Genomic DNA, 24012 nt, shown 5'->3' with positions numbered 1-24012 from the left:
TTGGGGTTTTTTTTTTTTTTTTTTCTTGGACGCTAAGATCAAGTGTCTTTATATGAAAAGCTGAAGACCAGAAGTATTTCAGATTCCAATTGTTGTTTGGTGTGGTTTTGTTTTTAAAGTGTTTTCAGATGGATGTGATGAGGTATTGTGAGAATGAAATGAAAATCTAAATACAGAATCATTTGTCCCACATACAGCTGCTATGCCCTCAGCACACTGGTTTTACAGCTCAGTATTTGTAGTGCTCCTGAATTTTCTTCATGATCTTGCACTTGAGATCAGTTGTAAAATTTTCTACTTGTGTTGTCATTGCTAGCATCAAAAAAGTTTTGGATTTTGAATGTTTCACATTTTAGCTGAGAGTTGTTGGGCCTTTACAAGTGAGTGCTCACTGGAAAGGCTGAGGCAGGCCCTTGTCACTTCCTTCTTGGGAAAATAATTGTCAGCAAACTAGGCAGCCAGCCATAGTGCTACATGTCTGTCTTTCTGTCACTTAAGAGGCTAACAGAAGGATCCTGCAATTTTTTTTATACTTAATTTTTGTTTTGTTTCATATTATGTGTGTTGGTGTTTTTGCCTACATGTGTGTCTCTGTGAAGGTATTGAATCCCCTGGAACCTGATTTGCAGACAGTTGTGAGCCACCATGTGGTTGCTGGGAACTGAACCTGGGTCCTCTGGAAGAGCAGCCAGTGCTCTTAACCTCTGAGCCAATTCTTCAGCCCCTTAGGATCCTCAAATTTAAGACTTCATGAGCTACATAAACAAGACAGCCTTCCCCCTGTGTCTGTCTGTCTGTCTGTCTCTCACACACACAAATATTTACTGTGCTGTTCTCACATACCAGCATATGACATAACTGCAGGAGAAACGACTATTAGGATGGTGAGGATGGGGACTCAAAACGGCAAATACAGTGAGCAAAGTGGTGATAGGAGTGTACAAAGTGCCATAATCAAGCATGGGCTCAAATTAGCTTATTGGGTAAAGCACTTAATGAGCGAGGCACAAGACCTGACTTCTATCCCCTGAACCCATTGTAGAAGTGGCCAAGAAGCAACTTTCACAAGTGTGTACCTTCACATGAGTGCCATGGCGCACATGAACACAACTTGTTATGGTAAGAAACAGAAAACTTTTTTTTTTTTTTTTTTTTTAAAGAAACGTGGCTCGCAAGGCTGGAAAGGCTCAGTGGTTAAGAGCACTGGGTGCTCTTCCAGAGAATCCAGGTTCAATTCCCAGCAACCACATGGCAGTTCATAGCCATCTGTAACTCGGAGACACAGACACGCAGACACACACACACACACACACACACACACACACACACACACGAAAACGCCAATGCACATAAGACAAAAAAAGAAAGAAGGTGGTTGGCAAGATGACTCAGCGATAAAGAGCACTTACTGCAGAGGACCTGAGTTTGATACATTGAATAGTTCACAACCATTTATAATTCCAGTTCCGGGGGATCAAATGCCTCTGGCCTCCTTAGACCCTGGCAGGCACCTGCACAGATTCACACACATTTAAAAATCATAAAGTGGGGTATAGTGGTACAACCTTTAATCTTAGCATTCAGAAGAAGGGATGGGAGGACCTTGTGAGTTTGAGGCCAGGCTCATCTACATAGCAAGTTCAGGCCAGCCAGGACTATGAAACGACATCTTATCGCAGATAATAATGATAAATCATGAATAAAATAAATCTTAAAAGAAATGCATTGTTCAGTATGAAAGTTGATTTTAAGAAGCTAATCCCAGTCCTTAGGAATTAAAGGTAGGAGGACCAGGAATTCAAGACCTCTGTATAGCAAGTTTAAGGCCAGCCTGGGCTACATGAGCATCTAAGTAAACAAACGAAATAAGGCCTGTGAGACTGTGAGATGGCTAAACAGGCCCTTGCTACCAAGCCTGATAACCTGAATAGGATTCCCGGGACTCCTGTGGTGGAAGGAGAGAACCAGCTCCTACAGGTTACCCTCGCCTGCCTCCTTGCACATTTGCACTTGCACACACATACATACATGCACACACACTCACGCTAAGTAAATGTGCGAAACAAAACAAGGAACTCCGAGCCAGCATCCTAGCCCATTGCATAAAGGCACCTGCCTCTAGTCGTGGCAGCCTCAGTTCAGTCCCTGGGACACACTAATAGAAGGAAAGAGCCAGCTCCGAAAGTTGCCCTCCGACCCCCATGTTTGGGCACACATGCCCACTCACATACACACACAATAAGTAATGTGACTTTAAAGCTGGGCATGGCTGAGCATAGTTTTAATCCCAGCACTCATGAGGCAGAAGCAGGTAAATCTCTGAGTTTGCAGTCAGGCTGGTCTAGAGTTAGTTCCAGGACAGCCAGGGCTACACAGAGAGACCCTGTCTTGGCCAGGAGTCGGGCTCATTCTTGTAACCTTAGTACTCAGGACACAGAAGCAGGAGGCCAACCTGGACTACAAAGCAGGAGCTAGAGAGATGGCTCAGCCATGAAGAGCATTTGCCTTTCTTGCAGAGGATGTGGGTTCATTCCTAGCACCCTCGTAGCGTCCATTAGCCCAGTTCCAGACAGTCCTCTTCTTCTGCCCTTGTGAGCACCACGTGTATGTTGCTTTATGCAAAAACTCACACACATCAAACAAAAAGGAAATGCATTATTAACGGGGGGCCGCGATAAAGATAGGTATGTGCATATATGTAATATAAAAATGTATGAAATATAATAAAATATATATTATATGCTTTCTAGTGTTTGATTGCCAGATAACTTTTCCTTGTGAAGGAATGCCGCTTGTAGCCAAGCATCATGGTTCACATTTGAAATCCCAGCACCAAGAATGCTGAAGCAGGAGGGTTGCTATGAATTTGACCATAGACTGGTCTTCACAGCAAGTTCCAGGCCTGAAATGCAGAAGAAAACCCTGGTAGAGAGCGAAGGAAGGGGAAGACACAGTTCTATTTATTTTTAATTTATTACCTTTTTTTAAATGTGCACTGGGGTGTGCCTGAATGTTGTGTATGTGAGAATGTCAGATCTTGGAGTTACAGTTGCCAGCTGCCATGCGTGTCCTTGGAAGAGCAGTCAGTGCTCTTAACTGCTGGGCAGATGGAGCCCTGCACCTGAATTTGAAGCAAACTACCCAGAGTTAGCACAAAGCCCAGTAGCTTAAATGGCTCAGTCCCATAGATCTGCTCCCCACGTCATAACCAGGCTAGATCGTTACGTATACCTAACCAACCAGCTGTAAATTGGAGCTCCCATAATTTCTTCCTCAGGTTTGATAATTGGTTGTAATGGCTCCTAAATTTGAAAACATACAAGTACAGGCTAATTATAAAGGATACCACAATAGAGACAGGAACAGCCAGATGGGAGGGTACCTGGCAAAGCTATATGGGAAGGGCATGAAGCCCCACCCCGTCCTGTCTGAGCATATCCCTGACTAGCACCTTAAGTGCTTACCAACATGGAAGTTCTCCAGTCTTCCTGATTTTTATCATGTAGGTGGGTATCTTAGTTAGGGTTTCTATTGCTGCAGTGAAAAATAATGACTGAAAAGCAAGTTGGGAAGGAAAGGGTTTATTCAGCTTACATTTCCTCATTGCTGTTCATCACTGAAAGAAATCAGGACAGGAACTTAAACAGGGCAGGATCCTGGAGGCAGGTGTTGGTGCAGTGGCCACAGAGGGGTGCTGCTTGCTGGCTTGCTTATCTTGGCTTGTTCAGCCTGCTTTCTTTTCTTTTTTGTTTGATTGTTTTTTTTGTTTGTTTTCAAGACAGGGTTTCTCTGGGGCTGGAGAGATGGCTCAGAGGTTAAGAGCATTGGCTCCTCTTCCAGAGCTCCTGAGTTCAATTTCCAGCCACGACATGTTGGCTCACAACCATCTATAGTGAGATCTGGTGCCCTCTTCTGGCATACAGGTGTATATGTAGATAAGGCATTGTATACGTAACAGATAAATAAATCTTAAAAAAAAAAAAAAAAGACAGGGTTTCTCTGTGTAGCCTTGGTTGTCCTGGAACTTGCTTTGTAGACCAAGCTAGCCTCAAATTCACAGATCTGCGTGCCTCTGCCTCCCTGAGTTGCTGGGATTCCAGGTGTGCACCACTGTGCCCAGCTTCAGCCTGTTTTCTCTTAAGACCACCAGCCAGGGATGGCACCTACCACAGTGGAATAGGCCCTCCCTGATTTATCACTAATTGAGAAAATCCAGCTGGACCTCATGGAGACATTTTCTCCAACTGAGGCTCCTTCCTCTCTGGTGACGCAAAGTCAGCCAGAACAGTGTGGTTGACTATAGCTTGCTCTGGAGCTCCTCCCCCTCCACTGGGGGAGGGGTCTTGAAGGTCCTCTCAAACTTCCAGTCATGGGCTGGTCTTTCTAGTGACCAGCTCCCGTCCTGTTAGTGCCCTGGAGCCCATCAGAGGTGATCTCAACAGAATGCAATGCAGTCTGGTGCTGGGGGACAGCTCAGGTCCAGATGTGTGTCCAGCACCTGTGCTCCCCTCTGTCCCATTCCCAGCACTTTCAAAATACCCATGTCACCTAGGAGACTCCCAAGTGAGTGAAAAGCCCTGTGTCAGGAGCCAAATACTAGAATAAAAGCAGCTTCTAGCGGGCCTGTCACTCTGGAGATCAGCAGGGTTTAGAAGGTCAGTGTCGGGAAGTGGAGGCGGAGACCAAGTGTGTGCAGGTGGTCTTAGCTGCTGTGAGAGCACACCTACTTTCACTGTCATTCAAGACTACAGTTGGGTGTGGTGGCAGACACCTTGAAGCTCAGCTCTCAGAGGCAGAGGCTACAAAGTAAAACCCTGTCTGGGGGAAGAAATGACATAAACTAGGAAATAGGTTTTGTAAAAAGAGACTTGTTACATGATGAGGCTCAGGCTGCTGGGCACATTCAGAGTAAAGTAAGCCAGATTCAGCCAAGGTTTTCTTCAGTTTGCTATGTACTATTTGTTTTGAAAAAAAAAAATCGACAGGGTCTCACTCTGAAGCTCAGACTAGCCTACCTCAACCTCTAAGTGTTGGGAATATATAAGCATGTGCCTCCATGCCTGCCTTGAAGGATTTTTAAGAAAGGGTTCCATAGGGGAGGAGCATGAGTGTTGCATGAGTATGCACATGTGTGTGCTGGCCCACAAGGTCTACGTCAGTGCTTTATTTTTAAATTGCATGCCACCCTTACTTCATTGAGATGGTCTCTCCGTAGCCCTGGCTGTCCTGGAACTCACTTTGTAGACCAGGCTGGTCTAGGAAGAGATCTCACAGAGATCTACCTGCCTCTGCTTCCCGAGCCACCCTTGCTTTTTGAGACAAGGTCTCACTGAACCTGAAGGTTATCCATTCAGCTAGACCGACCTGCTTACTAATGCACTTCAGGGACCCTGCTGTCTCTATCCCCAGCAACCCCACCCTGAAGCTACAGTTTATCTGTACCCTGCTTTTTTCATGGTTTCTGGGCATTCCAACTCAGGTGCTCTTGCTTGTCCAGCAGGCACTTTACTCACTTTCTCTGTCTCTCTGTCTCTCTCTCTCTCTGTCTGTCTCTCTCTTCACACACACACACACACACACACACACACACACACTAACATGCACGTGTGTTTTTGACATACAATGTTTCCCTCTGACAATGACTTTAAATTTGTTCTTCTACAGCCGTGCTGCCCTGTATGTATCGAATCTTGTCTAAGTCTGCTCTTCATTGGAGTGTGACCCCCGGTGCCAGTGTCTCCTCTCCTTTGCACAAGAGCTCTAGTGTCAGACTAACTGTTGTATTTTTTTTGGAGGGGGGCCGGACAAGTTTCTCTCTGTATCCCTGGCTATCTTGGAACTCCTGTGTGGATCAGGCTGACCTTAAACTTACTGAGCTCTGCTTGCTGGGACTAGAAGTCTGGCGCCACCACAGCCGGCACTTCCCGGGTTCCTTTTTGGATGCTGAAAGTACATAAGTTGTAGTCGCTTCCGTACTGCTTTCTCTGAATACCTTTACAGAGAAGGATGGTCAGGACTGACGTGATCTGGTCTGTGTCTAGGTGCCTGAAGGAAGACCCAGCAACCATGTCCCTGCTGCAGAGAAGCCTGGATCCCGAGAAGACCCTGGGTCTGGTGGATGTGCTCTATACAGCTGTGCTGGACCTAAACCGCTGGAGGGCAGGGAGGTTGGTGTCCCCTCTGCTCTTTTGAACTCGCTGCAAAATGGTTTGCATTTTAGATCCACAGCCAGGAGCAGTGCAGCCACATACAGGCCATGTTTGCCCGTTGGCACTGAGAGTATGTGGGAAGCAAGGCAAGAGAGAGAACTTATTGGTAACCTTGTCTCAAGGTGGGTCAAACATGCAGCAAAGGTGCAGGAACGGAGCAAAGACTTGCTTTTTCCTTCATTGCCAAGATCTCCTACTCTGTTAACACTTGGCCTTCATTGTTTCACTCAGAGAAGAGAGTCCTGGAGAAAACTTGTAATCCAGTTCTCGTCTCATGGACTAGCCAGAGAAGTGTTTAGAAAAAATGCTTGTATCCTCATTTGTACTTAACAGCTCAGAGTTACAAGATCCTGTCCGTGAGTTGTTCATTTTAGCTCTGGTGGAGACCTTAAACAGATATCTGTGCCCTCTTCTCTTTTCCTTTCCTCTCCTGACAGACTGTCCATTTGTACCTCAGGCTGGCCTCCAGCTTTTGAGATCATCTTGCCTGGACTTCTAGGAATAGCAGGCCACCACACCAGCTTTTCCTCTTAACACATGAGTTCAGTGCAGTGTCTTGTTAAGGGCCACAGCAGCCACTGGCTGCCTTGTCCCTGCTTCATGTCATTTTATTTATATTATTCTTCTGTAGTAAAAAGAGCCCTGAGGGCCCATTGGTGGCCTTTAACGGTAACACTTAGGTACAGGCAGGTCTGAGTTCAAGGTCAGCCTGGTCAACAAGGTGAGTTCCAGAAAACCAGAGAGAGAGAGAGAGAGAGAGAGAGAGAACATGAACTTAAAAATTCTTAGAAGAGCTGGATGGTGGTGGCACACTCCTGTAATCCCAGCACTAGGGAGGCAGAGGCGGGTGGATCGCTATGAGTTCGAGGCCAGGCTAGTCTACAGAATGAGTCCAGGACAGCCAAGGCTACACAGAGAAACCCTGTCACTAACAGCTGTGCATCCCACAGCAGCAGGGCGCAGTGGCCCTAAGCCTCCTTCCCATTGCCTGTACTGTTTGCATTTGTCCATTGTTTCTCTGCTGTCTGCCACAGGCTACCTCCACAGTAGCCTGGCTTTGTTCTTCTGTGCTGCAGCCAGGTTTCTCTCCAGCTTTAAATGCACTGAGTGTTCATTTATCGATGTATGAAGCTGGTGAACCCAGTGCCCACCTGGGTTCTGTTGCTGTGGTAAAGATCAGGACCAAAAGCAACTAGGGGAGGACAGGGTTTATCTGACTCACAGATTATAGAGTACATCATCTAGGGAAGCGAAGGCAAGAACCTGGAGACAGTAGCTTCCTTATACAATCCAGAACTGCTTACCCAGGGTTGGCACTGCTCAGAGGAAGGCTGGGCCCTTCCTCATCAATCATTGGTCAGGAAAATGCCCACAATCTTACCTATAGAATTACCTCTCAATGGAGGTCACAGTGCCCAGATAATTAGCTTGTCAAGTTGTCAAAGAACAAGGCAAGACAAAACTAAGGAGGACACACAACCAGAGAGGTCTTTTCCTCAAAGTCAGGCAGTGTTGGCCCCTTTGTCCACTCTCTGCTCCCTGTCTCCCCATAGCTCACCTGCTTGCTCTGCAGTGCTGGGGCTTAAAGCGTCATCATGCTAGAGTCACTGTCTTGTGATCAGTAGTGCCAGGGAACAACGTGAAACTGTTGTTGTCCTCCAACTTGTGTACATCTTTTTCTCTTCTTTTTTTTTTCCCTGATCAACTAGGGAACAAGCTTTACCCTGTATACAGATCCAGCTGCAAAGGGATATCTGTGATTTTGGGAATCAGGCTGACCTGCCTCCTGGAAATGGAAGCAAATCATCAGGCCTGCAGAAGACCTTCTCCAAACTGACGTCGCGATTCACCAAGAAAGTATCCTGCACCAGCTCCAGCACACACTATTCCAAAAACGTCTTCACAGCTGGGTGTTCAGAGGAGAAGGCCAAAATGCCAGGCAATCATATCGACACACGGTTACAGAGCATTTTGAACATTGGTAACTTCCCTAGGACTACAGACCCCTCCCAGCCACCTCAGAGCTCCAGCAACCCAATGCTCAATGGTTTCCTCCTGGAGAGACGCGAGAACTCCCTGCACGGGGATGACGGCAAGGACGAAAAGGGCATGAACTTACCCACTGATCAGGAGATGCAGGAAGTGATAGATTTTCTCTCAGGCTTTAACATGGGCCAGTCACATCAGGGGTCCCCACTGGTGACAAGGCGTAACTCTACTGCCACTGCCATGGTTACTGAACAGAAGACAGGAACCATGCAGCCACAGCAGCCATCACTGCCATTGGCCCCTCCACTGCGGCCACCCCAGGCTGGAGCGCACACGCCTCTGGCACCCCAGCAAGGCCTAGCTCCTCAGCAGCAGTCCCCAAAGCAGCAGCAACCCCAGGTCCAGTACTACCAGCATCTGCTGCAGCCCATTGGATCCCAGCAGTCTACAGCCCAGTCTCGGGCACCTGGTAAATGGGGACATGGCTCATCTCAGCAGCCAGCACAGCCCATGGCGGCAGGGCTGTCTCCTCTCGGTCAGTGGCCTGGCATATCTGATCTTAGTTCTGACCTGTACAGCTTGGGCCTAGTGAGCAGCTATATGGACAATATGATGTCAGAAGTTTTGGGACAGAAGCCACAGGGACCTAGAAATAACACCTGGCCAAACCGTGACCAAAGTGATGGAGTCTTTGGAATGCTGGGAGAGATTTTGCCTTTTGATCCTGCAGGTAGGTGAGGTCTTCCTACTGCTCGCCCCATTTAAAAATACAGCACAGTCACTGAGGAGTCCTTAGAGGTCTGTGCCACCACCTTATGAAGGTGCAGTCCGCATGAAGGCGCTGGTCTACTCTCCCTGTAAGACCTGCCCCACCCCTTTACCTATTGCTGGACTGGCTCGTTGTCTGGAGGCAAGTTCAGGCAGACGTAGCCAGATTGGAAGCAGATTGGGGAAGGTAAGGTAGCACCTTAATCCATCTACAGAACCCCAATTCTTTAATTCTATTTTTAAATTCTGTTTTTTACTTTTTGTGGCACTGGGATTTGAACCTAGGGCCTCACACATGGTAAGCAAGCACTTCATTACTGAGCCATATACCCAGCCTTTTCTGTCTTTTTTGTTGTTGTTGTTTTAAAATTTGAAACAGTCTCACTAATTTGCCAAGTCGACCTCAAACTTAATCCGTAGTCATGGTCAGCTCTAAATTTGGGATTTGGAGCTGGAAAGATGGCATAGTGGTCTTAAGAACACCAGCTGCTCTTCCGGAGGAGCCAGGGTCACTCTTCTGGCTGTGTGGGTGCTGCATGCATGTGGTGCACAGACATACATACAGCTCAAAATTCAAAAAACAATCAACAGCCAGCGAAGGTGGCACACGCCTGTAATCCCAGCACTCAGGAGGCAGAGGAAGGTGGGTCGCTGTTCGAGGCCAGCCTGGTCTACAAAGCAAGTCCAGGACAGCCAGGGCTACGCAGAGAAACCCTGTCTCCAAACACCAAAAATAAAAACAAACACTCAAAAAAAATTTTTTTCAAAGATTTATTATTGTCTATACAACGTTCTGTCTGCATGTACATCTGCCACCAGTAGAGGGCACTATAGATGGTTACAAGCCACCATGTGGTTCCTGGGAATTGAACTCCAGACCTATGGAAGAGCGGCCAGTGCTCTTAACCTCTGAGCCATCTCTCTAGCCCCCCACATTTTTTTTTTTAAAAAAGATATTAAAGACAGGTGTGAGACCACACACCAGAGGCAGAGGCCAGCCCACGGTACCCAGTGAGACCTGGCTCAGAAATAGAAAAGAAATTAATGGAAGACACTAGCATTTTTTAAAACAGACAGCTCAGTATAAAATAACAATAGAGGGATTTTCTTTTCCTTTTTAAATTTTACTTTATTTTCTGTTTTGAGATAAAGTATCTCTGTATAGCCCTGGCTATCCCAGAACTTGCTCTGTATACCAGGCTGGCCTTGAACTCACAGAGATCTGCCTGCCTCTGCCTCCCCAAGTGCTGGGATTAAAGGCATGTGCCACATCTACCTGGCTCATTACACATGTTTAAAGGTGTTTTCTTTGTGCATTTTGTCGCTTTCCCTACATTGGTCCTTTCCTTCTCCCACATGGGCATTTTACAGCAGCTCAAAAATAGGATTATGCCCTAGTCTCTCTGCCCACCTGAAGGTTCAAAATCTGAGGGTGGTTTCATGTTTTATTTAGTATTCCTTTCTTTTGAGGTTTTTTTGTTTTTTCCTTCTGTTCTGGAGAGGCAACCCAGGTCCTCAGGCATGTTAGGCAGACCCTCTACAGCTAGACCATGTCCTGGCCCCGCCTGTTCTGTTCTGTTGTGGTTTCGTCTTTCCCCTTACTACCCTGTACATCATTGCTCAGCCCTTTGCAGAATATGTTTAGTCACATCTTAGTGCAGTCTGAAACGTGGTCTCTGTCACGATTGCTGTCTTTCGTGCTGAACAGGCAAATCTGCTGCCGAGTACTCCAAAATAACCGGCTCAGAGTCTGGCTTGCATGGCAGTGATATGTAGCCTCGCGCTGGCCTTGCTAAATTCCGTGATGCAGTTACTTAAAAATCATCATGTGATTCTCTAAGTTAAATACTGCAAATTCACACTAGCGAGACATTAGGAAATGTAATTTAGTTTGTAGAGATGGCTGAGCTGTTAAGATAATCTGCTTCTCTTCCAGAAGACCTGTGTTTAGTTTCTCACTCAGGCCTGGCAGTTCACACACTCTGTAACTCCAGCATCTCAGGACCAGTGCCATTGGCTTCTAGACGGACGCCCACAAGGCCATGCACATGTGCACACACGTTTAAGTTTTTATGTGTGAATGTTTTGTCTGTACGTGTGTGCATGTGCATGCTGAGTGCCTTCGAAAGCCAGAGCGGGGCTTCAGATTGGCTGGCACTGGAGTTCTGGGTGGCTGTGTGTTGAGCTTGTTTTTAAACTTTTTTATTTGGGGTATTTAAGCCTCTACCTTCTTTCCACCAACCCTTTAACGCTAGGTAAGAGGGAGAAGGTTAGTGGGGAGAGGGGACACAGACCCCTTAACTTCTCCCTTAGGGTTCTTTTGAGGCTGTACCAATCTCAAACAGCAAACAGCCAGCAGTCTCCTCCAAGCCACTGCAGAGAAACGTTTCCTCCAAGCCGCTGCACCTTCTCTTTCTGGGCTCTTTACATCCCTCAGAGTCATAGACCACGCCCCTCTCCATGCTGCATTAGGCAGGCTGTCGAAGACCACGCCCCACAGGAGGCAGTCATCACCTGTGGACAAACTAAAGCCCCAACTAAAATCCCTCACTTGGGATTAAAACAAACATTTACATAACATGACTGAGTTTTTAAAGAAACCCAAATTTCCATTACAGCTGTCAGCCACCATGTGGGTGCTTAGAAGCAAACCCGGGTTCTCTATGAAAGCAGCAAATGTTCTTAACCACAAGCCGCACATACACACAGATTTTTGAAAAACAATTTTTATGTTTATTTTTCATCTGTTTTGTTTTCAGAAGGTTCTTGATACATAGCTGTGGCTGGTTTGGAACTCACTATGTGTCAGACTGGCCTTGAGCTCATGGAGATCCACCTGCCTCTTCCTCCTGATTGCTGGGATTAAAGGCTTACACCACCATGTTTGGCCTAGAGTTTTATATATATGGATGTGTACCACATGAGTACCTGGCAGTTTGGGATGGTTGTGAGCCATCAGTGGGTGCTGAGAATTGAACCCAGGCCTAAAGAAAGAGCAACAAGTGCTCTTAACTGCTGAGCCATCTTTCTAGAAAGTATCCCCTATTTGTATTAAAAATTTGTCTTTGGGAGACTGAGTCAGGTTCACTGAGAGTTCCAGGACTATCTGTGCTATATAGTTGGTTTGTGGGCACATAATAAGACTTTCTCAAAAAGTAAAAACAAGGGTCTGGAGAGATGGCTCAGTGAATAAGAGTGCTTTCTGCTCTTCCAAAGGACCCGGGTTCAACTCCCAGCACCCACATGGCAGCTTACAGCTGTCTGTAACTCCAGTTCCAGGAGGTCTGACTCCCTTACACCAATGCACATAAAATTTAAAAAAAAAAAAACAAAAAACACAAAAGTAGTTGTGGATAATTTAGACCTTGTTTTTTTTTTTTTTTGGTCTTCCTTTCACCTCCAGCCTAGCTGTACCTCTTGCTACCTATGCCAACCTCAGACCTGTGTGCTGTGAGCCCCGTCTCACCGTAGGGAGTGGCCAAAGCCTGCAGCCAACCAATGGGGTGGTTACCTGCCAGGCTTTCATCGATTTACTGTGTGTATGACCAGTTGATCCTCAGAGGGGAAGAAAGGAAAAGGTCAATTTGTCCTTAAATCCTGACTTTTCCTTGGTCTCAACAGTGGGCTCAGACCCAGAGTTTGCGCGCTATGTGGCAGGAGTGAGCCAGGCAATGCAGCAGAAGAGGCAAGCCCAACATGGCCGCCGGCCCGGCAACCCCCGGGGCAACTGGCCACCCATGGATGATGCTCATCGGACTTGGCCTTTGCCAGAGTTCTTCACAGAAGGGTGAGTTCTGCCTGCAGCAAGGAAGCCAAATTTGGGATCTGGGTGCCCCATCCAGCCTTGGTTGGTCAGGAGGCTCACTGGCCTTCATTCACGCTTACCGAGCGGTGAAAGTGTAATGTGGCTAGATCTTGGTGGGGTCAGATCCTAATAGAGGATGTTAAGGGGAATGCTTTATTCACAGAAACACACCTCTGCTATGAACGAGTGCTTTAAGACAGCCTCCTGTAAACACAGTACACATATATGAGATTTTAAAAATATTTTTAAATAAAATATTTTATTTCTTATAAAAATGGGGAGCTATATAAAAGTGTATACACACATGTATATACTAACTTGTATAAAAAGTATAAATACTGACTTAGGAGAAAATAAAGAGCGTTTTCCTCTTAGAGCAGGGCTCTTACTTGATAGTGTTTCGTGTGGTCTTGTGGAAGGAGACTCTTTGTGAAACCAGTAAGTTATGGAATGCTGTTGTTATAGCCCACAGAGGGGCAGTAGGCCTGGGGTGTGCGGCTCAGTGGTACAGTGTTTACCTAGCTTGTGCAAGGCCCTGAGCTCAATCCCCAGCACAGCAAAACCAACTCTAGTGTATTGAGAGAATTGTGAGCAGGGCGTGGTAGTCTACACCTGGACTGTCAGTATGTGGCAGGCAGGCGCAGGACGACTGTCGTGAATTCAGGTTAGCATGGCCTCATAGCAAGTTAGAAGCCAGCCTGAGTTACCTGGGGAGACCTTACTTTAGGAAAAACAAACAAACAAACAAACAAACAAACAAACAAACAAACACCCAGGCTGGAGAGATAGCCCAGTTGTTTAAGAGCACTTACAGCTTTTGCAAAGGACCCAAATGGCTTCCAGTACTCATGTGGTGGCTCGCAGACATTTATAACTACATTTATAACTAACATTTATAATTACAGTTCAGCCATGTTGTGTTGGCGCATGCCTTTAATCCCAGCACGCAGGAGGCAGAGGCAGGCACAGGCGGATCTCTCTGAGTTTGAAGCCAGCCTGGTCTACAGAGTGAGTTCTAGGACAGCTAAGGCTACGACAGAGAAATCCTGTCTCAAAAAACCAAAAGCCTCCAGTTCATCAGGGTGTTAACTTCTTTTCTGGCCTCTAAGGGCATCTGCACACAGGCACACACACATATAATAAATTAAAAAATATCTTTAAGAGAGAGAATTATGAATCTTGTGCCTCAGATTACTTCCTGGTTAATAAGTGTGGATGGTGAAAGAGCATCTCTACTTTAGTCTTTCCCCAAATCAGCCATACATCAATCACAGGCTTCTGAGAAATAAAGGGAAGTAAGGACTCTTCTGAGGAGAAAGAAAGAAAATGTCAAGTTTTGGCAGAGTCTAACTTGGGTCTAGGAGTTGTGGTAAGGCTGTGGAAGGTCTATGACCCATCTCTCTCCACTCTCAGGGACAGCCTGCACAGTGGCTGGTCAGGTGCTCAGGGAGACTCGGCCAGCTCAAGTGATGAGACCTCTTCAGCCAATGGGGACAGCCTGTTCTCCATGTTTTCAGGGCCTGACCTTGTTGCTGCTGTCAAACAGAGAAGGTAAGGAGACTGCTAAACCAAGGATTGGAGAGCAGGACACATGTCAAGCCACAGCTCTGCCTCTGGGAAAGCCAGTCCCGTTGTTTGTCCTGTGACAGGTAGAGGACAAAGGCTTTTGGAGGCATCTTCCATGAGGAAGAGGAAGAGCTTGGTCTGGGGTGGCAGATCTGTGAGGGGCAGATAGGACACTGGCAGGAGGCTGTCTGAGAGGGAGGTCACCTCTCTGGGGTCTGTACCTATGTACAGGCGCTCTGGCTCAGACCTGCTGTATCTTGCTCTTTTTACTCAGCCATGTAAAGCTAGAATGCCTTTTTTTTTTAATCATAGAATATTTTATTATTTGACAGTTTCATACATGTATACAATGTATATCAATCATATCCATTACAAAGTATTTTCTTTAAAGTCCCAGACACACCCAGTTTGTGTTAAACACTTCGAGTAACTATTAAATAAAGTAATGAAAAGACCCAGTGCTGTCCCCATGCGGCCTGCAGCTCCCGCCCACTTCCAGTACGGGCTCTACGGCCATGCTGGCCCCCATGCCACACTGAGCTGGGTGGGCTCAGGGCCTCCTCACCTAGACTGGGGATCTGGAGACCAGAGCCAAGCACTCAGTCTGTCCCATACAGTGAGGCAGGTGCTCATTGCTCTGTGCGTTGGACTCTTTCAGGAAACACAGCAGTGGGGAGCAGGAGACCAGCACTCTGCCCTCGCCACCTCTCCTCACCACAGTGGAGGATGTGAACCAGGTACGTGAGCTGGCTCACAGTGAGCATTGGGCCTCAGAGTCATAAGGGTGAATTAGTTTCTCATGAAGTTTGTCTAAATGATGACATGTGCTCACCTCAGCTGACACAGCCATGTTGTAGAGGACACTCTGGGACTGCACTGTCTCATGTGAGAGCCACACTCCAAGCCCTGTTCAGATCAGCTAAAGGGCGGGCTGTGGTGTGTGGGTCATGGGAGACTCTGTGCATATCCCCAGCAATGTGAGTGTCACACACGTGTCCACATGTATGTGTGCACTCACACAAGTTCAGTTCCGCAGTTGCACTGCAGGAATGATGTGTGGATTGTACAGGCACTGAAGGCTGGTGTCACTGTAAGGACTTCCCTTGTACCGGCTTGGGGGGTGCTGGTGCTCTCCCCATGTCCACTAGATAGAAGAGTGGGAGTTCAGGGGCTGGGGGGCAGGACAATGACAGCTCACCAGAAGGCACTCTCTTCTGTTTTCCAGGAAAACAAAACCAAAACGTGGCCACCCAAAGCACCATGGCAGCACCCTTCCCCGCTGCCGAGCATGCTGCCCAGCCCAGCCGCACCGCTCTATGCAGTCACCAGTCCTGGCAGCCAGTGGAATGACACCATGCAGATGCTGCAGTCCCCTGTGTGGGCTGCAACCAGTGACTGCAATACCACCTCCTTCACCTATGTGCAGACGCCACCACAGCCCCCACCTCCACCAGCACATAAGGGGGCCCCCAAGGGCTTCAAGGCCTTCCCCGGGAAGGCTGAGCGCAGGCCGGCCTATCTGCCCCAGTACTGACCACAGCTAGTCTGCTGCCCATCAAAGCTGTTGGGGCAGCTGTCCCCAGGGCTGATAAGCAGACACTAGCCCCCAGAAGGACCAGTGCACCTTGCCCCAGGGACGGCAACGTTCTTTGGGTTAGAGGTGATTGGCAGCTCCAAGTCTTTAAAGCCTGGTTTCTCAAACTTTGAAGGTAGCCCACCCCTGGGAGCCAGCTGAAGATGGAGATTTCTGACACTCAGGGGGTGCTGGCAATCTGCATGCTTAATAAGCACCTCAGGTAATCCTGGTGCAGGTGGCCAGAGGCCACACTTGGGAAAACACAGTCTGAAGGTTGTCAGTCCTGCATGTGGGAAAGGCATGAGGCCTGCAGGCTGAGAACAAAACTGACCATTCTTTGAAACTCTCTCCTTCTCTTTAACACACTGAGCGGGACCCACCCCATCACTGATTTTATAGATATTTTTCATGTAGGTTTTCAGTTTAAAAAACGCCGCCTCCTGCCTAAAACGCATTGGCTGTCTTAAGAGCCCAGGTCCACCGGCTGGAGGTTAGCTCGGCACTGTCTTTGTTTAAGCTTATACAAGGTGCTTGTGATCAGAAGCAGCCATCAGGCTCCCGTGGGTGGCTCTGCTCAGAAGCACTGGGGGTGCGGGCCCGGGGAGCTGCTGTCAGAGGCACAATCCTGGCAGCACAGGGGGTGCAGCTGGCCAACACCCAGGAAAGCTGCACCTGCTGCCCTTGTTTCCTTCCACCATGACCAGGGTAGCACCTCGCTGCTCGAAGGAAGGAACTGCGGGAGAGGTTGTAGCAAGACCCCCACTCCCCCCCGCCCCCCGACACACACTCAGAACCACAGTGACATTTGCTTGCTGGCTCAAAGACAAAGGAATTATGACGTAGACAGGAATTCACAGTTTTGTTCAGTCAACCACAAAAATCCACCTCACTTTTAGTTAACATGTGCCATTAAACAGATAACACTCTGTGGATTTGGGGATATTTTCCAGCCAGAATGGATCCAGAAGAATTGAATGGTGCTTAAATTGAGAAATAATAATAAATATATCTATATAGAGTAGGCATTTCCCACTATATATTAATGAGGTTGCAGAAAGTTCTTTATATAAAACTTATTTAAATTTTTCATATTTCATCTTTGAAAATGTCTAATTGAGAAAAATCCATGATATTTTCTGGTATGAAAGTTTGACAGTATTAATTTTTTATATTTTCTTAAATCATTAAACCATTTTAATATATGTTAACTACTAATAAATGGTTTATTCTTTCTAACTCCATGTAAGCTTTTCCAACAGATTGTAATAACACATTTATGTTCTCATTTTCTACAGATAAATTTATATTTAAAAATACCAAAAAGGATCTATGTATACACGCCACACACATGCACACACACATTCACACACAAGAAAACTACAGAGGACCTGTAGGGTGTCTGAGCCCAGCCACCTGCGTTTTTAAAGCACTGTGTCTCCAGGCTGCTTCGAGGCCTCAGCTGTTGTCGCTCGTGCTGTGCGGGGGTGCCATTTCTGCCTGTACTGACGATCCTTCACCGTGGGTTCGGAAATCTTCACCTCACCATGTTTACAGAGAACTGTTTTGTACATAGTTTCCCAGGCACGTACTTTGCACCAGCCCTGCGTGGCTGCTGTCTGTGTTAGCTGTCACAGTGTGCACACTAATCTGTTTGAAGTTCTTGTGGCTGTCTCACTTGTAAAGACTTTCTATTTCCTTCAGTAACGTGTCCACAGTGCCCAGTGTTTCCAGCTCTGCTCCACTGCAGTACTCTCATTTTCATAGTGCCTCCCCGAAGACCTCACCCTGGGCCTGGGTCGCTTCCTCGGTGCCCCAGCACAGGTGACACTGCTAACTGTCATCTCTGGTCTGTTTCTCTCTGTTAAGGAAGACTTCTGTCTCCGTGGCTGTGAGACCGTGTGAAGCGGTTTGTGTAGTCTCCGAGTCGGTGCTTTCCAGCACCGCCCTGCTCTGAACACTGGTGATTCCAGGTGCTGCGCTTGGCAGAGGCGTCTCGCCAGAGCGCATGTATGTGCGTGTGAGTGTGTCCTCGGCACGGCCAAGCATGGCTGCCTTGCTCGGCATCAGCAGGACATCATGTGAATAGTTGTGACCTTCCGAACTGGAACTCTACGTTTTGTATCTTACTTTTAAAGCTCCTATAAGTAAAATAACTATTGGCTTTATTAAAATATACATTTAATAATACTCTGTATCGTATTTAAAATGAGCTGCAGCGGACCCGTCAGAAGCAGTCACACTTGGCAGAGCTGTTTCCAGGTCAGCTTGTCCTCTGACTCTGTGACCTGACTCTGGGCAGGGAAGCCTGCCCAGGGGATGGCATCGGACAGGCAGGGGCCAGAGCAGACAGCCACAGCCCCTCAGCTCACCGGCCTCCCTGAGGGGCCGAGGCCTCTGCGTGGAAAGTGAGGCTGTCCCCTGGAAGGAAGTAGTCTCTTTCTGGAGTTGGTCCTGCCGGCACCCTCATCCTATCAAACGGGGTGCTGTGACCTGCCCCAATAGCCTTTTTAAGGAACCAACCCAGGAGTTGGGGGGTAGTTTCTGCCCTGTTCCCCTCAGTAAATTCATCTATAATCCCAGCAATCGGGATGCCGAGGCAGGAAGCCAGGCTCGATGGTGCATGCCTATAATCTCAGCGTTTTGGAAGTAGACATAAGAGGATCAGCTCAAGGTTATTTTGGTTATGTAGTTCAAGGCCAACCTGGGCTACTTAAGACCCTGTCTCAAAAATACAAGTGATTGGGTTGTAGTTGAGTGGTAGAATGCTTGCTTTAACAGGCCAAGGCCCCGAGTTGAGTGCCCAGGACCAGGAAGTAAACAGCTAGGAGGAAGACAGACAACTTCCCCTGTTCTGTTTGACCTCAGCGCCCAGTCTACATCAGTGGTAATGAAGTGTGGTAGCCTTACCATGTACTGGGTGGGTTGGGACGCAGGCAGAGATAGTCCCTGAGATCCTGGGACCTTAGGAGTCCTCAGTCGCTTGAGAAACGGAGGAGAACACTGGCAGTTGAGGTCCTGGGGACTTGGACCTTCCTTTCCCTCCATGGGAATTCTATATCTTGTCAGCCATGACATTGGCCTACTCTGTCATGTAGATCCCTCCTGTGATCCACCTGATCTGGAACAAAGGAGCAAGAACCTGGTGGGTCAGCTCCACGCCTGTCAGGAGGCCACATGGGTAGGCAGCATGACTGAGGAGCCCAGGGAACCAGCCTCTGATGGAGTCCTGCCAGGCAGCTGGCCTTACAGTTCAACCACAGCTCCAAGGGGAGTGTGTGTGTGTTCTGTGTTTCTTACCGAGTTAGGAATGGAGGCCTAGGTGACAGGAATGATGGTCCCAGGCCCATCAGTGAAGGCCAGCCTGCATGCAAAGACTTGTGTGGCTCTTGATGCTCTACAGGGCAGCCCACTCCATTTTCCCCATTCTTGGTAAGAGTACAGACAAGCATTCTAAAAGCTCGTTAAGTAAACCAGCTGGTCCTTTGAAGAGTCTCCTCAAGCGCACCCTAGCCCTCTCCCCGCATAGCATCAGGCTTTCCCACGCACCCACTGTTAGTTCACCAGCGATTCCACTAGCCTGCCTCTAGGGTCCTACCTGCCTCCACTGCGCCCCAGGTGTGCGCAGGACAAAAGGACCCCAGCCACCACTCTTTGGTGTTCCCACACTCTCACTCTCTTCTCTGCCTCTGTCCCCACATTTTCTCCCTTCTCTGCCCTCATGGCGCTGCCATGCCCTCATGCCCATCTGCCTGCCTAAGTCTAACCATCCGCCCCCCTTACCCCTCTCCCTTCCCCCTCCCCCAAGTAAACTAACTTATACCGGATATGCTTCTCAAGGCATAACCCTTATAACACCCACCCCTCCCCGTGTCCACACTGCCTTATCCTGCTCCTTCCATCTGTTTGCCCTGTTGCTGCTCTAAGTTCTCAAACTGAGACCCCTTTGGAAGTCAGTGGCCTTTCCCATGGATCACCTGAGACCTGCGGAAAACATTCACATTACCATTCTGACAGCAAAGTTACAGTTAATGAAGTAGCAACTAAAATAATTTTATGGTTGGGGGTCACTGTTTGATTTCAGACATCCCTTGGTCCCTACCCTACCAGGGCGTGGCTGGTGTATCTTGCCTTCTACAGTGACTTCCCCAGCCCAGAGGCCCTTCACTATAGAATCCAGACATTGTGGTCCCTCTTTCTCCCTTCCTCTCCCTCTCCTCTCGCTCTCTTTCTGGTGTCTCTCCTTCTCTTCTATGTCCCTCTCTGCCCATGCTTCTCCTTTTTCTCCCTCCCTCCCTCCCCTGCCACTTCCAATAAACCTGCATTTACATATATATAACTTGGTCTTGCCATTAGCTCATTCCGTTATTTCTGTCAGTCACCATTGAAATGATGATGCATAACAGATTTTTACGGAAGGTTTATTGGATGGAGAGAGGGAGCTAGACATGATGGGGGGGAGGGGAGGGAGTGCCCGACAGAGAAAGGGGTGAGGGCAGGAGAGAGGAAGAGAGTGCCCTGAACTCACAGTGATCCACCAGCCTCTGCCTCCTGAGTGCTGGGATTAAAGGCGTGCGCCACCACAGTTTTTTTTTTTTTTTTTTTTTAAATGCATATGAGTGGTCTATCTGCATTTACATCTACCAGAAGAGGGAATCAGTTCACATTCTAGATGGTTGTGAGCCACCATGTGGTTGCTGGGAATTGAACTCAGGCCCTTTGGAAGAACAGACAGTGCTCTTAACCACTGAGCCATCTCTCCAGCCCGCGCCACCACCATTTTATATTTGTTTTTAATGAGGGTCCACACTAGCCCGAACTGGACTAGACAATAAACAGCCCAGGTTGGCATCGAACACGCCTGCCTCAGTTTTCTAGCGCTCAGACCACAGGCGTACGGAGCCACGCCCTCCCGCCTCCGGCTGGATCCCTGGAAGGCGCGGGTGCAAGCCGGGGCATGCGCACTGCAGTGTCTTTCAACCATCCTAGACGTGCAAAGGCAGGCGTTCTCCGAGTCTCTCACTCGGCTCGGGCCCTGCGCCCGCGCCTGCGCACACGCGCCGCCCTGCCCCTTCCCTGAACGTGCCAGCCTACACGCAGCTCGCCTAGGTGCTGCGCGTGCTCGCGGGCTCCATGCGCGCTCCTGGAGCTCCGCCCCGCACAGGAAGGCGCGCTCCCCGGCTTCGGGTCCCGGTGACTCAGCATCTCCGGCCGCCCGGCGGCTTCCGGGCCGCTCGGCCTCCTGTCGGCGCGCGCTCGGGGCTGGCCGCCTCCCGCCGGCGCGTTCCGCTCAGTCCCCTGCTGCAGCCCACACGCGCCGCGGTTACCCTTGTCCCGCGGGCTCCGATCCAGGCTCGATCCGGCCGGTTGCTCACCTTCACTACGGAGCCGAAGGCTGGGAAGCGCTAGCAAAGCTCAGGGCCTTTACCCGGGCTGCATTGGAGGGGATGTCGGCCCTAGCTGTCACATCCTCCTAGGACCCGCCGCTCGGGCTGGGTCGTCTCGCCGGGCGCGCTTGGGACCGGCTTGAGCAGGCTCTCCTGCAGTTCCTGGGCCAGGTTTATTACAGACTGTGCTTGGTCCCTGGTGTGTGGGCATCATCCCAGGAAGGTTCCCTGACGCAGGGACCTGTCGCTCCTGACTGGGGCCTTTACTCTGCAGTCTGCAGTGCTGGCATACAGCGCCCTGCCAGTTAGGATGGGAATGTACGTACGAACGCGCACAGGCTGTCCTTGAACTCACAGCGTGGGCTCGGATGCCCAGAACTCAGTGCTGGGATAGAAGGCGGCGCCACCACGGGCGGTCCCGATTAGATCTTAAAAGTTGTAAATGTGGAGATGCGTAGACAGGTGAAACCCCCTAAAATCTTTGGAAAGACTGTGGCTGTACCCACGTGAGGCGGTGTAAACGGGCAACTCCAACACCAAGGAAGCCTTTCTGGCTTGGTTTGGTTCGGTTTTGGTTTTTCGAGACAGGGTTTCTCGGTGTAGCTCTGGCTATTCTGGAACTCGCTCTGTCAACAGGCTGGCCTCGAATTTTAGAGATCGGCCTGCCACTCCTTGGCTGGGCTATATCTTAAGAAAAAAAAAAAAAAAGCTGCAAACGACAACTCAGAACATAAAAACCAAGAGAACTGCCTCTGGTGGTCATTCTGTTTCCCCTAAAACGGAAGCTCAGGGCAGAGGAGGTGGCTCAGCAGGGAAGTCCATCAGTTGGTCCCCGAGTACATCATCTGTGATTATTCCCTGGAACGGGGAGGCAAGGATCGGAAGGAAAGCCGCAGTGGCTGTCATCAAAAGCACCTCCTACAGGAAAGGAGTCTGGACCCTGCTGGGCCTGAGGGCCTCCAGGCCAGGACAACTGAGACTGGCATATAAACGCATAAAACTGGCATCACAAGAATTAGCTGAGGTTCAGCGTGGGAGTGATTTTTGTTCTCTATGTGTGTGTCTGCGGTTCACGCGGAGGCCAGAGGACACCCTTGAGTATTGTTCCTTAGAACTGTCCCCCGTTTTATATTTAATTACACTTATTTATCTGAAGGGGGCGGTGCCACAGCCTGATGTGGTCAAAGGCCAATTTATGGGAGTTAATTCTTTCCGTCTGTGATGTTCATTCCAGGGATCAAACTTAGGTTATCTGCCTTGGCAGCAAGTGCCTTTGACCAATGAGCTATCTTGCCAGCCCGATCGTGACCCCTCCCCTCTTTTTTGAGACAGGGTCATACTGTATAGCCCTGGCTGTCCTGGAACTCGCTCTGTAGACCAGGCTGGCCTGGAACTCGGGGATCCACCTGCCTCTGCCTCCCTAGTGATGGGAGTAAAGGTGTGCGCCAGTACCAGGCTTAGCCACCCCTTTTAAAATTATATATATATAAATTTTTTCAGCTTTTTTGAGGCGGGGTCTGTTGGTGAGACCTGGGGCTCGCCATTGAGGCCAGGCTGGCCTCTGAGGCCTATGATCCTCCTGATTCTTCCTCCCTAGCACTGAAATGTAAGAGGTCACCGTGAGCAGCTTTGTACCTGGGCTGTGGAGAGGAAATGTGCTCTCACACTTCTGAGGCACGTGGCCTACTTAACTCTTTTCTAAGCCCCTGTGGCTTCTTCAGACTGCTCTGCTGCTGACACTGGCCTTGAACTCTCCATCTTCCTGCCTTTCCTTCCTGCGTGGTGGCCCACGTGCTAGATGCCCAGCACTGTTCTGAAAACTTAGCAGGTCTGAGGAATGCCCCGTGATCTCCCTAGACACACTCGCACATTGCCTGCTCTTCCTCCTTAGAAGTCTTCCTTGCTCCTCATCAGAACTGTGGGTGAAAATTCCATTCCTCCCCCTCCCCCAGGAAGTCAGATCCAAAACTAGATATCTTGACCTTTCTCCCTGGTAAGGTGGACTCTTCATTCAGCCCACCTCCCCTGCCTTGACTGAAGCCGCCTCCCTCCCTTCGGACCTGTTTTATTTCACTGAAGTCTTGCATCACTGGGGTCCTTTGTACAATGTGTCAGAGAAAGTCTCTGCTCTGTGGTGCCTTTCAGTGGCTTCTCATCTCTAAACAAAAAAAATGAATTTTCTCACAAGGATTTGCAGGCCACTGGGGGAACTCCCTGCTCTCTGATGTCATCCTCTGTGATTTTCCCCTCATCTGCTCCACGCCAGCCACAGGTGCCTTCTGTTCCTGGGACATCTGTGCGAGCTCTTGTCTCAGACTTTGCGGTTTCTCTTCCCTTTGACAGAACGCTTTCCTTCCAGTTAGCCAATTGGCTCATTTCTTCCCCTTCATGCTTTTACTCAAATATAATAAAGAGCGAGTTTTTTTTTTTTCTTAACCAGCTATTTAAAACTGCAGCGCTTTTCCCCAACATGCCCTTAAAAGTATATACATATAATCTTATTACTAATCATGAGTATGGGGTGGACATATAATTTTATTATTAATTACGTGGGTAGGGTGGGTATAGCTGGCCTAGGGGACGCTGGGGGTTCAACCCAGGTCCTCCGCAAGAGGAATATGTATCCTTAACTACAGATTAATCTCTCCTGCCCATTCCAGTCTGCCTCTCCTCAGGAGCACTTGCCAGCTCCCAAATCCCATAAATTCTAATTGC

At 48.7% G+C, this 24012-nt stretch overlaps 1 protein-coding gene across 4 annotated transcripts in view; it reads left to right on the top strand.

Moving 5' to 3' along the window:
• Garre1 (granule associated Rac and RHOG effector 1) overlaps nucleotides 1–18100 on the top strand; it is a 73734-nt gene extending 55634 nt beyond the window's left edge. For all 4 annotated transcript variants that reach the window (XM_021641802.2, XM_021641782.2, XM_021641795.2 and 1 more), the window contains 6 exons: nucleotides 6042–6167; nucleotides 7919–8928; nucleotides 12588–12753; nucleotides 14185–14322; nucleotides 14996–15074; nucleotides 15563–18100. In XM_021641802.2, the coding sequence (XP_021497477.1) occupies nucleotides 6042–6167; nucleotides 7919–8928; nucleotides 12588–12753; nucleotides 14185–14322; nucleotides 14996–15074; nucleotides 15563–15871 (1828 nt within the window). In that variant the 3' untranslated portion in view covers nucleotides 15872–18100. The remainder of the gene's footprint in view (nucleotides 1–6041; nucleotides 6168–7918; nucleotides 8929–12587; nucleotides 12754–14184; nucleotides 14323–14995; nucleotides 15075–15562) is intronic.
• The last annotated feature ends 5912 nt before the right edge of the window (nucleotides 18101–24012 follow it).

Source organism: Meriones unguiculatus, chromosome 14, assembly GCF_030254825.1.
Source record: "Meriones unguiculatus strain TT.TT164.6M chromosome 14, Bangor_MerUng_6.1, whole genome shotgun sequence".
Lineage (NCBI taxonomy): Eukaryota > Metazoa > Chordata > Mammalia > Rodentia > Muridae > Meriones > Meriones unguiculatus.
Note: the sequence above shows the minus strand (reverse complement) of the source record. Positions and strands in the feature narration are given on the sequence as shown.